Source organism: Nicotiana tomentosiformis, chromosome 12 (assembly GCF_000390325.3).
Source record: "Nicotiana tomentosiformis chromosome 12, ASM39032v3, whole genome shotgun sequence".
NCBI lineage: Eukaryota > Viridiplantae > Streptophyta > Magnoliopsida > Solanales > Solanaceae > Nicotiana > Nicotiana tomentosiformis.
The window spans coordinates 69,892,387-69,911,783 of NC_090823.1; the positions used below are offsets into that span (position 1 = coordinate 69,892,387).

Below are 19,397 nucleotides of genomic sequence, written 5' to 3' on the forward strand. Positions count from 1 at the left end.
CTCTAAAATAAACGTTCGTCCTCGAACGGACATAGAAAAGTACTTGGACTGTTGAAAAGTGTGGGTATCTACTCCGCATATCAGACTCGGACTCCTACGTAGCTGCCTCGATCGACTGACGTCTCCACTACACTCGAACTAAAGTATAACTCTTAGACCTAAACTTCCGGACTTGCCGTGCTAAAATGGCCACTGACTCCTCCTCGTAAGTCAAATCCTTGTCCAATTGGGCTGAGCTGAAATCTAATACATAGGATAGATCACCGTGATACTTCTGGAGCATGGACACGTGAAACACCGGATGGACTGCTGATAAACTAGGTGGCAATGCAAGCTTGTTGGCCACCTTACCCACTCTCTCAAGAATCTCAAAAGATCCCATATACCCAGGGTTTAACTTTCCCATCTTTCCAAACCTCATCACACCCTTCATGGGTGAAACACGGAGCAGAACCCTCTCGCCAACCATGAATGCAACATCACGAACTCTATGATCGACATAACTCTTCTTCCTAGACTGAGCTGTGCAAAGTCGATCCTGAGTCATCTTGACCTTTTCCAAGGCATCCTGAACCAAATCGGTACCCAACAACCAAGCCTCTCCTAGATCAAACAAACCAACTGGCGAACGACAGCACCTCCCATATAGTGCCTCATAGGGAGCCATCTGAATACTCGATTGGTAGCTGTTGTTGTAGGCAAAATCCCCAAGCGACAAGAACTGATCCCAAGAACCCCCGAAATCTATCACACATGCACGAAGCATATCTTCCGATAAATGAATGGTGCGCTCGGACTGTCCGTCTGTCTGGGGGTGAAATGATATACTCAACTCAACCCGTGTGCCTAGCTCACACTGTACGGCCCTCCAGATGTGCGATGTGAACTACGTGCCCCGATCTGAAGTAATGGACACCGACATACCGTGCAGACAAAAAATATTACGGTTATAGATCTCTGCCAACCTGTCACGCCCCAAAACCGAGGAGCGCGACCGGCGCTCAACCAAGTGAACCAGTCGAGCAAGCCTACGTTACATCAACCTCTCATCATAACTCATGCATGGTTTATCAAAACATAATTGGATCATGACTTTCATATTGAATACATTTGGCTCAATGGCCCATAATTTGTTTTATTTTTATTTTTTTCTTTTTCACTCGTGATGGGTACATAGCTTCATAAATATCCATGAACATAAATACATGACAAAACTCAAAACTTAAGTACATGACCCACAGTGTACATGAAGCTTCTATGATAATAGATACCTAAGTACATAATACCAATTAGACTCGAGCGCCCAATGGAATTGTTGCAGGCTCACCATAATCTGATGCACAGAAGATCCCCACCAAAGATCTATATCATGAGGTAGAAGTATACCTACATCCATTAAAAGATGCAGTGCCCCCGGCAAAAGGGACGTTAGTACTGTCGAATAGTACTAGTATGTATAACTAAACACCCTCTCAATAGAACAATTAATATTACAAGGAGGAAAAATCACAAAATCAATGAAAGTTTCGAACAATACCAAAACATCAAGTAGGTTGAAATATCAAGCCTTATTATACTTTCATCATTCTAAACTTCTTTTAGGGTCAACTGAGCCATATGATCTATACGCGGAACACATAATATAAAGTAATTGAAACAACATGTACAAACAAGGCCAATGAAAATGACTCATAATGTCTGCGTTAACAATGCGTCTTACTTGACCGTCCATATCCCTCCCTTATCTTACCTCTATGCATTTCATAGACCGTCCCTAGTGTTCTCATATCATATTATACACCTATGCATTTCATAGACCGTTCATAGGATTGCATGCACAATACACCTATACGTTTCATAGACCGTTCATAGGATTCCATACACAATACACCTATACGTTTCATAGACCGTTAATAGGATTCACATATACCATACGATACACATGTGCATTTCATAGACCGATCACAGTGTTTACTTATACAATACACTTGTGCGTTTCATAGACCGTTCACAGTGTTAACTTACACAATACACCTATGCGTTTCATAGACCGTTCACAGTGTTTACTTACACAATACACCTGTGCGTTTCATAGACCGTTCACTGTGTTTACTTACACAATACACCTGTGCGTTTCATAGACCGTCCACAGGATTTCATATCACAGTGTACCTATGCGTTCATAGACTGTCCACAAGATTTCATAACACAATGTACCTATGCGTTCATAGACCGTCCATAGGATTTCATAACACAATGTACCTATGCGTTCATAGACCGTCCACAGGATTTCATAACACAATGAACCTATGCGTTCATAGACCATCTACAAGATTTCATAACACAATGTACCTATGCGTTCATAGACCGTCCACAGGATTTCATAACACAATGTACCTATGCGTCCCATAGACCGTCCATAGGGTTCATAACACATCATTATACATATAACCATGTATAAACTCAAAGCGATATGATTAACATTACATTAAGGTCGTAAGTTCCCGGATCATTGGAACACTTCATTTTCATGACCATCATGGAGAAACATAGAACATTACATTAGCACATGCATGGTGAATCAGTATGTCAATTTCAATGGCACATAAGCCCAATTTCCTTTCTTAAGGTTCATCATCATTTAGCATAGGACATCTCCCTTCCATCTCGTTATTCACTCACTTTACATCTTGAGGTCAGTAGCTAAGTTCATGATTCCTGAGGACTTAACATCAAAGTCGTTTACATATATTATTTCAGAAGCATACAACTATAGTTGAAACCATTGGGACATACAACACCTCATAATTCTCATTTAGGCGAACAACCACATTTCATCTTCATACTATCACTTCATTAGTACTTTCAATTACATACAACATCATTATTTCATTGGTTCCCTTTTAGCCATACATATTATTCTTCATTCATGGCACGGTGGCCGTATCTTATATTCCATACTTTCATTTCATTACTTTCAATACTCATCATCATATTTCACACATCATTTCATTTCATTGGCTCTATTCGCCACAATCATAACTTTCATTATTTGTACGGTGTCTACACTTTATATCCCCAACTCACTACTTTCACTTTCAAGCATCTTTATAAATTATCGATAACAAAGAATCTCAAATCACGACTTTTAGTACACCTATGAGCAAATAAGAGTCTTATGTACATTGAGACTTCTTACACAATTTGGCATAATAGCCTTCACTTGAAACACTACTTGGAGTCATAATATGTTTATACCCAACTCATGCTTTGAACACATTCCCGAAGGATAACATCATATGATAAGAGTATCCAAAATACATTTTGAATATATACCTTTCAACACAAAGCTTATTTGGAATAATTGATTTATAAAGAATAACTCGGGACTTACAAGAGCATCATGGAATTCTATTCTATGAAAGAAGTTTAGCCAACATGCCTCGCTTTGAGCTTTCCTTAAATTACTACAATGTTCCGAAAATTCTAGCAATTCTAATATATTTTGAGAAATAACAAAATTGAACCATAATTAGGAAGATATTCATGGTCTCAGCTCGTTTGAGCATTTTATCAAACACTAGGTGTGCAAATTTAACTACAAGGTTCTTCTACAAGATTTCCTTCACTCCATAACACAATCTTTACTTATTTGAGCTCAACAATCTTCCCACAAACCTTATTGGTACAAGCATATAAATATAATACTCTTACACCCAAGAATCATACTCCCAACAACCAATCCTTTACCCCAAACTCGAAATTGAAGATTAAGGGTTTGAATCTTACCTCTTAGATGAAGATCTTGTGATTAGCTTCCTTGATTCTTGAAGATTGGATGATTATAATGTTAGGTTCATTCCTTCTCTCTCTAAAACGCTCTTACCTCTCTCTAAAACCCTCAGAAAAACACCCCAAAATAAGCCCCAAAACCTATTTATCAAAATGGGGCCGGGTTATAAAAATAGGAAAATTGACCCTCCGAACTCAGCTATGCGGTCGCACAATGGACCGCACAATTGGTGTGCGGCTCGCATAATGGTCGCACAATTCGGTGCCCAGAACTCGGCTTCACTGGACAGGTCTGCAACCATTTTGCGGTCGCATAACTACTTCTGCGCTCGCATAATGGTTCTGCGATCGCAGAATTGGTCGCAGACGCATTTTTCCATCCTTTGGTAATTTGGTCATAACTTATTGTAGGAATATCCAAATGAAGAACGGTTTGAAGCGCTGGAAACTAGACTCAAAGATATTTAATTGGATAGGTAATAAACCATATAAATCTTCATATCAAGACAGATATGCTCGTTTGAATTTAGGTATTGTGCGAACTCACTAGAAACTTTATTCTATCATGAACTTTTCAACTTGCCTTAGCCTTGGGGCTCTTCTTAGACCATAAACCATTCTTAGTGCACTTAATACATATATTATCAAGATCAATTGATATCATTCTTATAATAGCCCTTGTCTGCACATAAAATAATATAATTAGCGCACATCAACTTTCTTACTAGCGCTCAAGTACTTCATAATTTTTCGGGTTTTACACAACCACTCCGAAGAATAGGTAACTGCCACTGGAATGAAATGTGCCGACTTGCTTCATCCAATTACCGAAGAAAATATAATACTCACAAACAAATATAACTTTAAACAATATGTTGCGTCACACAAACCGATCCCACCATATCATCATCTGCCAAAATCCGTCTTTATTCCACCATTTCAACTCATTACCTTTCAATTTCCGTTGTAGCGTGCAACCCGCTCCCAAAACAATTTCAATCAATAATAGCAATTTTGCAACCAAGATTTACAAGAATTGCTACATCAAGAGAGTAATGTAAGTAATGGAGAATAACATGATAATCAAAGAATCTCGAACAACTCGGATGTCTCAACTTTACTAACTCCACGATATCTGTCCATTTAACAACTTATACAAATGAAACTACATAATTGAAGGCAACAAATATTACAAAACTATAAGACAAGCAAGACATAGGACAATTTAGATATGCAAGAAAAGCATTTAGACACAAGTAGCAAATTAGCATGGAATTGTGGGAGGGGTGGACATTTTAATACTAGAATCACTAAATGACAAGTAATAATTATGGCATGGAGGCCAAATAAGCATGTAGCAATTAAGGCATGTAACAAGATATACTATGAAGTAACGAAAACATAGAAGCAAGCAACACAACGACGCATATACACTCGTCATCTCGCATATACGCCGTTTCACACGAAGTTCACATACCATGTAGTTCAAGGGTTCCTCGTTACCTCAAATCAAGGTTAGACCCAATACTTACCTTGCTCCGCAACTCAAGCAATCACTTAACCACAGCATTGCTTTTTGAATAAGCCTCCAACCCAACCAAATCTAGCAAATTATTGACCAAATAATTCAAAATAATCTTTAGAAACTACCGACAAATGAAAGAGGTTCAATTTAGATCATTTTTGAAAAAAACGTCAACAAAGGTCAACCACGATCCCGCTTGGGTCAAAATCGGGATTCAGACCAAAACCCGATTACCCAAATACCCCCGAGCCTGGTTATGTGATTTGTTTCAAATTCCGACCCCCAATTCGAGGTTAAATCTCAATTTTATAAAAATTCCCAATTCTACCCAAATCCCTTACCATGAAAATTCTAAATTTGATATTGAAATCTCATGAAATATAACGGGTAATTGAAAAGAAACGGATTAAAGTCACATACCAATGAATTTAGGAAGAAATTCTCTTGGAAAATAACCTCTAGGGTGTTTAGGGTTGAGAAGTTGTGAGAAATGAGCTAAGTCCCAATTTTTCCCTCTTTTACCCAGCTGCGGATGTCGCAATTGCGATGGCTAGTATGCAATTGCGAACATCGCAAATGCGAGACAAGGGTCACAAATGCGAACCCTTTCTCAGAGCTATAGAAGTAGCAAATGTGATATTTGGTTCGCAAATGCGAAATCCCAACCTTTGCAAATGCGGACCAATCCTTCGCAAATGCGGACCAATCGTTCGCAAATGCGAAGGTATTAATAAGACACGGTCTGTGCACACAACCCGAGAAATGCTAAACCAAGCTAATCGAGGTCTCCGAATATGGGAATAGAGGCTGAATATCAAAAACCTATCGGGTCATTACATTCTCCACCTCTAAAATAAACATTCATCCTCGAACGGACATAGAGAAGTACTGGACTGGTAAAAAGTGTAGGTATCTACTCTGCATATCGGACTCGGACTCCCACGTAGCTGCCTCGATCGGCTGACGTCTCCATTGCACTCGAACTGAAGGATAACTCTTAGACCTCAACTTCCGGACTTGCCGTGATAAAATGGCCACTGACTCCTCCTCATAAGTCAAATCCTTGTCCAATTAGACTGAGCTGAAATATAATATATAGGACAGATCATCGTGATACTTCTGGAGCATGGACATATGAAACACCGGATGGACTGCTGATAAACTAGGTGGCAATGCAAGTCAACCACTCTCTCAAGAATCTTAAAAGGCTCGATATACCTAGGGTTTAACTTTCCCTTCTTTCCGAACCTCATCACACCCTTCATGGGTGAAACACGGAGCAGAACCCTCTCGCCAACCATGAATGCAACATCACGAACTCTATGATCAGCATAATTCTTCTGCCTAGATTGAGCTGTGCAAAGTCAATCCTGAATCATCTTGACCTTTTCCAAGGCATCTTGAACCAAATCGGTACCCAACAACCAAGCCTCTCCTAGCTCAAACAAACTAACTAGCGTACGACACCACCTCCCAAATAGTGCCTCATAGGGAGCCATCTGAATACTCGATTTGTAGCTGTTATTGTAGGCAAACTCCGCAAGCGGCAAGAACTGATCCCAAGAACTCCCAAAATCTAGCACGTAGGCGCGAAGCATATCTTCCAATATATCAGTGGTGTGCTCAGACTGTCCGTCTGTCTGGGGGTGAAATTATGTACTCAACTCAACCCGTGTGCCTAGCTCACGCTGTACGGCCCTCCAGAAGTGCGATGTGAACTGCGTGCCCCGATCTGAAATAATGGACACTAGCACACCGTGTAGATAAAGAATCTCGCGGATATAGATCTCCGCCAACCGATCCGAAGAATAGGTAATTGCCACTGGAATGAAATGTGCCGACTTGGTTAACCTGTCCACAATCACCCATATCGCTGAAAATTTCTTCTGAGTCCGTTGGAGCCCAACCACAAAATCCTTGGTAATACGCACCCACTTGCACTCAGGAATCTCAAGCCTCTGAAGCATACCACCAGGCCTCTGATGCTCATACTTTACATGCTGACAGTTCAAACACCGAGATATATATGCAACTATATCCTTCTTCATCCATCTCCACCAATAATGCTACCTCAAATTCCGGTACATCTTGGCGGCACCCAGATGAATGGAATACCGCAAACTATGGGCCTCCTCAAGAATCAACTCACAAAGCCCATCCATATTGGGCACACAAATCTGACCCTGCATCCGCAAAACCCCATCACCTCCAATGGTAACCTGCTTGGAATCCCCGTGTCGTGTCCTTAAGGACAAACAAATGGGGGTCGTCATACTGACGCTCTCTGATGTGCTCCCTCAAGGAAGACCGAGAAACATCAAGTCATGAACGTGGTAATTTGTCTCGTGAAACTTCAACTACCGCAATGTGTAAACAATCACCCTGCCATACTGCATTAATGCTGCACCGATCCCAACACTCGATACATCATAATACACCATATAGGATCCTGAACCCTTGGGTAATGCCAACACCGGGGCTGTAGTCAAGGTAGTCTTGAGCTTTTGAAAGCTCAACTCACACTCATCCGACCGCCTAAATGGGGCACCCTTTTGAGTCAATCTAGTCAATAGGGCTGCGATGGATGAAAACCTCTCCACGAACCGGCGACAGTACCCTGCCAGGAAGCTCCGAATCTCTGTAGCTGAAGTAGGTCTAGGCCAGTTCTAAACTGCCACAATCTTCTTAGGATCCACTTTTATGCCCTCGGTCGATACAACATTCCCCAAAAAGGCGACTGAGTCCAACCAAAACTCACACTTTGAAAACATGGCATATAACTGACTATCTCTCAGAGTCTAAAGTACAACTCTAAGGTGCTGCTCATGCTCCCCTCGACTGTGGGAGTAGATCAAGATATCATCAATGAATACGATCACAAAAGAATCCAAGTAGGGCTTAAATACCCGATTCATCAAGTCCATGAATGTTGCTGGGGCATTTGTCAAGCCAAATGACATCACTGGGAACTCGTAATGCCCGTACCGAGTTCGAAAAGCTATCTTAGGGACATCCGATGCCCTAATCTTCAACTGATGGTAGCCAGATCGAAAATCAATCTTCAAAAACACTTTGGCACCCTAAAGTTGATCAAATAAGTCGTCAAACCTTGGCATTGTATACTTGTTCTTGTTAGTGACTTTGTTCAGTTGCCGATAATCTATGCACATCCTCATCGAACCATCCTTTTTCTTCATGAACAACACGGGTGCACCCCAAGGCGAGACACTAGGTCTAATGAATCCCTTATCAAGAAAATCCCGCAACTAATCCTTCAGTTCCTTCAACTCAAGTGGCACTATACGGTATGGTGGAAGAAATGGGCTGAGTGCCCGGAGCCAGATCAATACAGAAGTCAATATCTCTGTCGGGTGGCATCCCCGGTAGATCTATAGGAAACACCTCTGGAAACTCACGCACAACAGGTGCTGAATCCATGGAAGGAACTTCCGCACTCGAATCGCGAACATAAGCCAAATATGCTAGACACCCCTTCTCGACCATTTGTAGAGCCTTCACATAAGAAATAACCTTGCTAGTAGAATGGCAAGGAGTCCCCCTCCACTCTAATCGGGGAAATCCCGACATAGCTAAGGTCACTATCTTCGCGTGACATTCCAATATAGCATGATAAAATAACAACTAATCCACGCTCAAACTAACATAAAAATCCACCATATCAAGAAGTATGAGATCTATACTAGTCTCCAGGCTCCGAATAGAAACCACACACGAGTGATAAACACGATCTACGATAATAGAATCTCCTATAGGTGTGGACACATATACAGGAGCACTCAAAGAATCATGAGGCACAATCAGATATGAAGCAAAATAGGATGACACATTGGAAGAAGTAGAACCCAAATCAAATAGATCTAAATCATCTCTATGGTACAGCGGAACAATACGTGTGATGACTGCGTCAGATGACTCTGCCTCAAGTCTAGTTGGGAATGCATAAAAATAGGGCTGGGCTCTACCACTCTAACCTTTGCCCCTCGGGCGACCCCTAGCGGACTGACCTCCACCTCTAATGGCATGACCTCCACCTCTAATGATCTGACCCTTGCCCTTAGCTAGCTGTGCGGACAGTGGAGCAATCGGTGCCAGTATGATGGCACGAGAACCCTGCTGAGGTCTGCTGCTCGACAATCTAGGGAAATACCTCCTGATGTGACCTATGCCCCCACACTCAAAGCACTCTCTCAGCTGCTGAGGCTGATGAAGCTAAGACTAACCTTGACAGCCCGGATAGTCACTATAGTAGCTCTGAATCGGTGGTGCACTGATAGGAGCTGAAGGTGCACTAAATGCTAGCTAAGAACCACGACCACCCGAAGCATTGTGGGCTACCTGAAGAGCTGACTGAATCGACCTAGGAGGATGGACTCTACCAAAAGAACCCCTGCCTCCAGATAAGGGACCATTAGAATAACCAAAATGACGGGGTCTCTTCTCAGATGTCGACCCTCTATCCTGACTGCGAACCATCTCGATCCGTCTAGCAATCTTCACGGCCCTCTAGAAAGAAATATCATCCCCCGTCTCCTTGGCCATCTAAAGCCTGATGCCGAAGGTAAGACCATCAATAAACCTTCTCACCCTCTCCCTATCTATAGGAATCAACATAGCTGCATGACGGGTCAGGTCCACAAATCTGGTCTCGTACTGGGTGACGCACCCTCCTGAAGGCGCTCAAACTGCCGACGGTACTCCTCTCTTAGAGTAAAAGGAATAAACTTCTCGAGGAATAGCTATGAAAACTGATCCCAGGTAAGTGAAGGTGCACCGACTGGTCTGATCCGCTCAAAATACCACCACCACCTCTTGGTAGAGCTGGTCATCCGCAACACTACCAATTTGACCCTATTGGTCTCAACAATACCCATGTTGCACAACACCTCGTGCCAGCGGTCCAAGTAATCTTGTGGGTTCTCATAGGGTTCACCGCTGTAATGAACAGGAAAGAGCTTGGTGAACTTGTCTAACCTCATTAATCCCTCAGAAGACATCACGGGCCTCTCCTCGGGCTGTGTAGCAACTACAGGCTGACCTATTCCAACTACTGGAGCTGCCGGAGTCTGATATAGGGGAGCCACCTGCTCTGGGTTGTGAGTAGCGAGAGTCTGTGCTCCTTCCGCAGCCTGAGAGATGACTGGTGCCACCGGAAATACACCGGCCTGGGCTACGCTCTCCATAAGGCCCACTAGGCGGACTAGAGCATCCTGAAGCACTGGAGTGGCTATGAGTCCCTTTAGGACCTGATCTGGTCTGACGGTGTCACACGCCGAACATGGAGAGCATGACCAGCGCTTAACCAAGTAAACCCTATCGAACAAGCCTACTTTACATCAGCATCTCATCATAACTCATTCTTGATTTATCAAAACATCATTAGATCATGACTTTTAAATTGAATACATTTGGCTGAATGGCCTACAATCTTTCTCATGATGGGTGTGTAGCCTCATAATTACTGTGAACATAAATACATGACAAAACTCAAATCATTAATTACATGACCCACAGTGTACATGGAGCTTTTATGACAATAAATACCTAAATACATAAAATGAACTAGGCCCAAACACCCACTAGAACTGTAGCGGGTTCACCATAAGTTGAGTAGTGAAGAAGATCCCTATCAAAGATCCATATCATCCGGTAGAAGTATACCCGCATCCATTAAAAGATGCAGCGCCCCCGTCAAAAGGGATATGAGTACATGTGGAATAGTACTTGTATGTAAGGCAGACAAAACAACATATGAAAATACGGCAACTCAAATAAGAGGCAAATAAAGTACACCAAGAAACTACGTAACATCCCATATAATCAAATTTCAAGACTTATTATACTTACATTATTCTGAACTTCCTTTGGGATCAATTGAGCCGTATGAACTATACGTGGAATACATAATATAATATAATTGAAACAACATGTACGAACAAGGGCAATGAAAGTGGCACCTATTGTTTGCATTAACAATGCGTCTCACTAGACCGTCAATATCCCTCTCTTATTTTATACCTATACATTTCATAGACCGTCCTTACTGTTCATATATCATATTATACACCTATGCGTCTTATATACCATCCATAGTGTTCACATATCATATTATACACCTATGCGTCTCGTAGACCGTCCATAGTGTTTATGAATACCGTACACCTATACATTTCATACACAATACACCTATGCATTTCATTGACCGTCCATAGGATTCCATACACAATACACCAATGCGTTTCATAGACCGTACATAGGATTCCATACACAACACACCTACGCGTTTCATAGACCGTCCATAGGATTCCATACACAAGACACCTATGTATTTCATAGCCCGTCCATAGGATCACATATACAATACACTTATGCATTTCATAGACCGTCCATAGGATCACATATACAATACACCTATGTGTTTCATAGCCCGTGCATAGGATCACATATACAATAAACCTATGCGTTTCATAGACCATCTATAGGGTTCATAACACATCATTATGCACATAACCATATATAAACTCAGAGCGACATGATTAATACTACTTTTAAGGTCGTAAGTTCCCGGATGATTGGAACACTTCATGTTCATGTTCATCATGGAGAAACATAGCTCATTACATTAGCACATGTATGGTGAATCAATAAGTCAATTTCAATGTCATATGGCCAAAATTTGTTTTCATAATATTTATCATCATTTAGCATAGGACATATCTCTTTCACCTCATTATATACCCTCCTGTCAACTTAAGGTCATTAGCTAATTTCATGATTCTTGGGGACATAACATCGAAGTCATTTGCATTTATTATTTTAGAAGCATACATACATGTATTGAAACCATTGAAACATAGAATGCCTCATAATTCTCATCTTGGCGAGCGGCCATATTTCATGTTCATACTATCACTTACTTGTACATGCCATGGGTGATCATAGAATATTAAGAGCATTAAAAACATGTAGGAACACCATAGCCTTTACTCATGAGAATGTACGAGCTTATAACACATTAGAAATAAAAGTACAAATACGTTCATCTCATAACCTTTCACACCATATATCACTTCATTCGTACTTTCAACCACTTACAACATCAATATTTCATAGGATCTCTTGGCCATACATATGATTCTTATTTCATGGCACAATGGCCGTATTTGATATTCCACACTTTCATATCTTTCCTTTCATGGATCGTCATAAAAAATATCAACATATAGAATATTTCGGAAATCACAACTTTAGGTTCATTAGTAATGAAGGCTTTAAACACAAAAGATTTCTTTCCAAGAAGTGGAGTAAAATGATTGGCAATCGAAGTGCAAGTTAAAATCATAAAGGAGTAACGCACCATTTATTCTTGAAGTACTTTTCCCCAAAGGGAAATACACAATTTCAACTCATGATTATGTAAGAGCTCAAACCACATTGAAAATACTTACAAAGCATAGCATTAGTTAAAACAGTCACCTTTGGGCATGACTTGAGCACATAAGCTTTTAGGCAAATCTATTTTCAAAGTCAATTTGGAGCAGTTGAATCAAGGCTCATTTCATAACTGTTCTCGCATCATTTCATTTCATTGGAACCATTGGCCACAAATATAACTTCCATTATTGGCACGGTAGACACACTTTACATCTCAAACCCACTTCTTTCACTTTCCATCATCTTTATGGGTTATCAACAACAAGGCATTTCTAATCAAGAACTTAGGTACACATATGAACAATTAAGAGTCTTAAGCACATCGAGTTTTTCTCACACAATATGGCATCATAACTTTCATTTGAAACACGACTCAAAGCCATAACATTTTAACATACAAACCATACTTTGAACAAATTCCCAAAGGATAACATAACATGATAAGAGCATTCGGAACACATATTGAACATATCTCTTTCAGCACAAAGCTTATTCGGAATAGTCAATTTATAACGAACAACTCGGGACTTACAAGAACATCGTGGGATTTAATTCTAAAAGATAAGTTTAGCCAACATACCTGGAATTCACTCCTTAATAATACTATGGCATTCCACTACACTGAACAACTTCAATCTACAACAATGCAACACAATTTCACCAATATTAGCAAGATTTTTATACTTTAAGTCATTTAGACATTTTATCAAACATCTAGTGTGCATATTTTTCTACAACCTCCTCCAATGGAATTTTTTCACCTAACAACCACCTTCCAAACCAATGATTCACCTCACAATCGTCTCTAGGCCATCCATAACTTTCATTAGCACATGCATGCCCAACAATTCGCTCCCAACCCATAAATCTTATCAATTAATTCATTTTACAATCTCCACAATACCAACACAACCTAGGTTAGGCATTTGTGGCTTCCAATCACCACCCCATAAGTCCTAACACATATTTCATACATACATAATCACCATGAATTAGTTAGAGATGGTGGACATACCTCTTGTAGTAAGACTCTTGAAAATCCCAACTTGTAGTGTTCTTGACCAATTTGGGGATTTGAATGAAAATCTATAGATCTTAAAGATTAATCCTAGTTAGTATAAGTGTTTAGGAGTAGTAATCAACTGAAAATTACTCCAAAAACGTTACCTTGGTTCATGGGAGGGAAGTGTTTGACGAATTCCCCTTGATATGCAAGCCCTAGTGATGGTAGGCTATATTATCTTATTTTAGTTGCTTATCGCACTTTAATTTACCGCACTTTAATTGAGTTTGAGATTTAATCGCTAGTGTTTTGCACTAATTATATGTTTTATATCTTGTAGCAGTGATTCCGAGCTATGTAGATGTTATGGGGTGAATTCACGCTATTTTGGAGCTTTAAAGTCTGAGTATAGGCCCAAGGACTTAGTTAGGATCGAGTTCGGGGATCAATGGACACAAGTGGATTCAAAGAGAGAGACGAACAATTGAGCTAGGCATCACCCAAGTGTGCGAGTGTGCACTGGGCGCGCATGTGAGTCAGTGTATTGTGGAAAATGCCGACCAAGTGCGCGGTCGCGCACGTCCCCTTCCGAAAAGAGTCCTATTTCGCGTATGCGAATGTGTGTTCGTTTGGGCCCGACCCTACTTGGTATATATACATGGAAAAATGGTATTTTTGGGATGTTGTCATACTTTAGACCTAAGGAGGCTAAGGAGAAGTGGTAGAAGCAAGAGCACAAGGATTTCATCCTTCAATCCTCACTCAAGACAAGGGTTTGGATTGTTTTATGTTTTCCTTTAACTTAAACTTATTTGTGATGAATTTTCCATATCTATGGAGTAATTCTTCTTTAGAGATTGATGGATTTGGTGTTTTGAGAATTGTTTATGGATATTAACTCTAGTTTTTATGTATTGAATTATTTTGGGTGTTTTTATTGTTGCATATATATTCACACGTTTATCTAATCAAAAGAGGCGTAACTTGTGATGTTTTTGCATTATCTTGTTGGTTGAATTCATTGATTCTTCTTAGTAATTGAAAGAGGCTAGTTGAATTATTGTTTAAACCTAGTTAGGATAATAATCGAAAGAGGTTCTCTTACAAACCAATATACTACGAATTCTTGCATATCTTCACCAAGCTTAACTTAGTTCATATTGTGAGGTTGAGACTTAATCGAGAGAGGAGTTTCTACTGAACATTCGAACTAATAATAAGGTGAATTCGAGAGAATCACTTGAACCTTATAAGTGAATTAACTAGAGTTAAATCCTATGAAATTATCTTTCACCTATCCAATCAACCCCTATTTTTTCCCATTGATATCTTCTTTGCCTACTCTTGTTGTGTTTGTCATTAGCCAATAGTTTAGACTCTTAATTAATTTTAGTTTTAATCACATAAATCTCAATTGTTGATCATCTTGGATAGCAATCAAGCTATAAACTACGAAAATACTGTTTAACTACAATCCACGTGGATACGATATTATATTATACTATATTCGACTAGCGAGGATTGCGTTAGTCAAATTTTGGCGCCGTTGTCGAGGATTGGCAATTAATAGTGTTTGAAATAATTTGTGGTGCTAATTCATGAATTTTTCTATTATTTTGTTTTTCTCTTTTTACGTTTGTTGTTCCTTGACTTTGCGCAGGCTACATGTTAGATTGGTGCATGACTTGATCTTCTGGGAAGGAAGTGCTCCCACACAAACCAGAAACTTGGAAACAACTGCGACAATTGAGGAAGGAAAGAAATCTCCCCGAGAATACAGAGAAGGTTGGGCAATCCTCAACCAAAGAAATTATGGCGGGAGATGATGACAATGTTGATTTGGCTACAAGAGAGGCAGCCCAGCAAAGAGAAAAAGCGGCACGAGATGCTGAGTAGACAGCTCTTCGAAATGCACAACTTGTCTTTGAGGAGGAGAGGGCTCGGAGAATGGATTAGAATTAACCTTTGGTTGCAGACCAATTCGGAAATATAGTTCCCGGTGCTGGGAGACCATTTGGCGATTATGCTAGACTGGTCTAAACCCAAGGCTTATCAAGTGTGAGACCACATCCAGTTGCAGCTAGTAATTTTGTGCTGAAGCAAGGGTTGCTTCAAACTCTTCAAAACAGATGTGTCTTCAGAGGAAAGATGAACGAAGATCTAAACAATCATCCGATGGACTTCAAGGAGATTATGAACACCTTTCTATACAATGGTGTGTCACATGATGCAGTTTACTTAAGGGTATTTCCCTTCACACTCAAAGATGATGCAAAGCATTGGCTTCACAGCTTGCCTAATGGATCGATTAGAACATGGGATGAGATGACCAGAAAATTTCTTGACAAATATTTCTCATCAGCTAAGACATACAAGTTTAGAAGAGAAATCCATAACTTTTGCCAGAACGAGACTGAAACCGTGTTTGAAGATTGGGAGAGGTTTAAGGAGATAGTGCGAAAGTGTCAACATAGTAGAATTGAACTCTGGATGCAACTCCAGGATTCTTGGGATGGATTGACACCAGCCTCACGTAGAACATTGAGCAATGCAGCTGGAGGCCCGTTGATGAAAAAGACTCCAGGGGAGATAGTCGCAACTTTGAATGAGTTATCTGAAGACGCAAATCAGTGGCCCTCTGAAATTACCGAAAGAAGAAGATCAACTGGTGTTCACCAAGTTGACGCTAACACATCTGTGCAGGTATAGCTTGATACCAAGGCCAAGGAAATAAGGAAGCTAACCTTAGCCTCGATACATAGTGAGCCCCATGTAGCGTGTGATATATGTGGAAGAGGGCACCCTACTCATGAGTGTCAAGCCTCAATTGAGGAAGTTAATGCTGTTGGGAATTATAACTTCAATGCAATGCGTCAGAAGCACCCCATTTTTTCATGGAGTTCACCTGGCGGTACTGCAAATGCATGGCAACAAAACAGTCCCAGATTTCCAGAAGCTCCTAGTTTTGTAAATCAGCCGAGGCCGCAGTTCCAGCCTCAACATTCCACTCAGCCTGGGCTAGAAGATCTAATGAAGTCCTTTATTGTCAAGACAAATGAGAGATTAGATGTCTCTGGTTCAGCTATTAAAGAACTTGGCACTGGTTTGCGAAACTTGGAGAAGCAAGTGGGATAAATTGCAACTGTATTGTCTGAGATAATCCCAGGTACTATACCAACTGACATTGAAAGAAACCCCAAAGAAATGGTAAAAGATGTGACCTTGAGAAACGGGAAATTATTGAAAGATCCCACTCTAGTCCAAAAAGAGGTGATACCTGAAAAAGAAGTTGAGGAGCAGCTAAAAATTGAAGTTGATAAGAAGAAGAAAGGTAAGAAATGAGTTGAGAAAAAGAAGAAGGAGGAAACATCAAGAAAGGAGGATCAGAATGAGAGCGAGTACATGCCTGCTCTACCTTTTCCCTAAAAGCTGTATAGAGAAAAGCTGGACAAACAGTTTGAGAGATTTCTAGATATGCTGAGACATGTTAATGTAAACTTGCCGTTCACAAAAGTTCTCTCACAAATGCCAGCTTATGAGAAATTCTTGAAGGAGATCCTTACAAAGAAAAGGAAGATCGAGGAGACATCAGTAGTCAAGCTCACAGAGCATTGTAGTGTAATCTTGCAAAACAAACTCCCACAAAAGTGTGGAGATCCAGGGAGTTTTACTATACCTTTCTCTTTATGCACTTTTAACTTTGATAAGTCTTTGTGTGATTCTGGTGACTCAATTAATTTAATGCCTTTGTCTATTTATAGGAAATTGGAGAATGAGCTTGGAGAGATAAGGTCTGCGCCAATATCTTTGCACTAGCATGCCAAACAACTTTGATACCTGAGGGGATAGTTGAAGATGTCTTAGTACGGGTAGATAACTTTGTATTTCCTGTAGATTTCATAGTGGTGAAGATGGATGAGAATAAAGAGGTTCCCCTTATCTTAGGAAGACCATTCTTAGTGACGGGCAGAGAAATATTAGACATACATGATAGAAAGCTCATGCTTAGAGTGGGTGAGGAGACGGTGACATTTAAGATGAATGTGGAGATGGGGGTGAGAAAGGAGAAGCCAAAGACAAGTGTAGAGTGGAGAGTGAAAAGCTCGAAAGAGAAGGTCCCTGTGATTGAGAAAGACAAGTGTGGGGTGTACCCCAAGAAGGATGAGAAGAAGCTATGCGCGTGTATGTGTGCACTAGTTCGGGCACGAATAATAAAGCCCGACTTTGACTCAGACCCCGACTAGAGATTCAGGGAAGTTTCTTCTACCTTATGCTTTTTAATTGTGTGTCATGGGGATATGCCATAACTTAAAGTGTGGGGTGGGGGATATATTTGTATGTATGTTGTATGTATATTAATTTGGTTAGTGGTAGTAGTTTGATGAAAAAAAATTATTTTTCCCGGCGATGGATATCATTCGACGAGTTTCTTGAGGGATTAAAGTCGAAAGAAAAAGACAAAAAAATTTATTTTGTTAGGTAGTGTAAAAATCCCCCCTTGGCTTTTCTTTGTGCCATGGTTTGTTTCCAAGGGTTTTGTTTGAACCGGGTGTAGTTAGATTTTGTTTTGTAGAATAATAGGAAACCTTTGTAAGGCCCCGTAAATTCTTTTTCCTAAAAACCCGTTTTCTGTGATGCCAAAGTAGGCGTAGAGGTTATATTAGTAGGAGAAGGTGTGTTCGTTTGGGCCCGACCCTACTTGGTATATATATATATATATATATATATATATATATATATATATATATATATATATATATATGGAAAAACAGTATTTTTGGGACTTTTGAAATACTTTAGACCTAAGGACGCTAAGGAGAAGTGGGATAAGCAAGAGCACAAGGATTTCATCCTTTAATCCTCACTCAAGACAAGGGTTTGGATTATTTTATGTTTTCCTTTAACTTAAACTTATTTGTGATGAATTTCTCCATATCTATGGAGTAATTCTTCTTTAGGGATTGATGGATTTGGTGTTTTGAGAATTGATTGTGGATATTAAATATAGTTGTTATGTATTGAATCATTTTGTGTGTTTTAATTGTTGCATATATATTCACATGTTTATGTAATCAAAAGAGGCGTAACTTGTGATGTTTTTGCATTATCTTATTTGTTGAAATCATTGATTCTTCTTAGTAATCGAAAGGGGCTAGTTGAATTATTGTTTAAACATAGTTAGGATAATAATCGAAAGAGGTTCTCTTACAAACCAATCCACTACGAATTCTTGCATATCGTCACCAATCTTAACTTAGTTCATATTGTGGGGTTGAGACTTAATCGAGTGAGGAGATTTTACTGAACATTCAAACTAATAATAGAGTGAATTCGAGAGACTCACTTGAACCTTATAAGTGAATTAACTAGAGTTAAATTTCAGGTAATTATCTTTCACCTATCCAATCAATCCCTATTTTCTCCCATTAATATCTTCTTTGCATACTCTTGTTGCAATTGTCATTAGCCAATAGTTTAGACTCTTAGTTAATTTTAGTTTTAATTACATAAATCTCAATTGTTGATCATCTTGGATAGCAATCAAGCTATAAACTACAGAAATACTATTTAACTCCAATCCCCATGGATACGATATTATATTATACTATATTCGACTAGCGAGCA

General features: G+C 39.9%; 1 protein-coding gene across 1 annotated transcript; it reads left to right on the plus strand.

The window, feature by feature from the left end:
- The first annotated feature begins 15,920 nt into the window (after positions 1 to 15,920).
- LOC138902827 (uncharacterized) lies at positions 15,921 to 17,588 on the plus strand. Its single transcript, XM_070190727.1, has 5 exons — positions 15,921 to 16,236; positions 16,300 to 16,475; positions 16,650 to 16,875; positions 16,939 to 17,103; positions 17,245 to 17,588. The coding sequence occupies exons 1-5, from the start codon at positions 15,921 to 15,923 to the stop codon at positions 17,586 to 17,588; spliced, it is 1,227 nt and encodes a 408-aa protein (XP_070046828.1).
- The last annotated feature ends 1,809 nt before the right edge of the window (positions 17,589 to 19,397 follow it).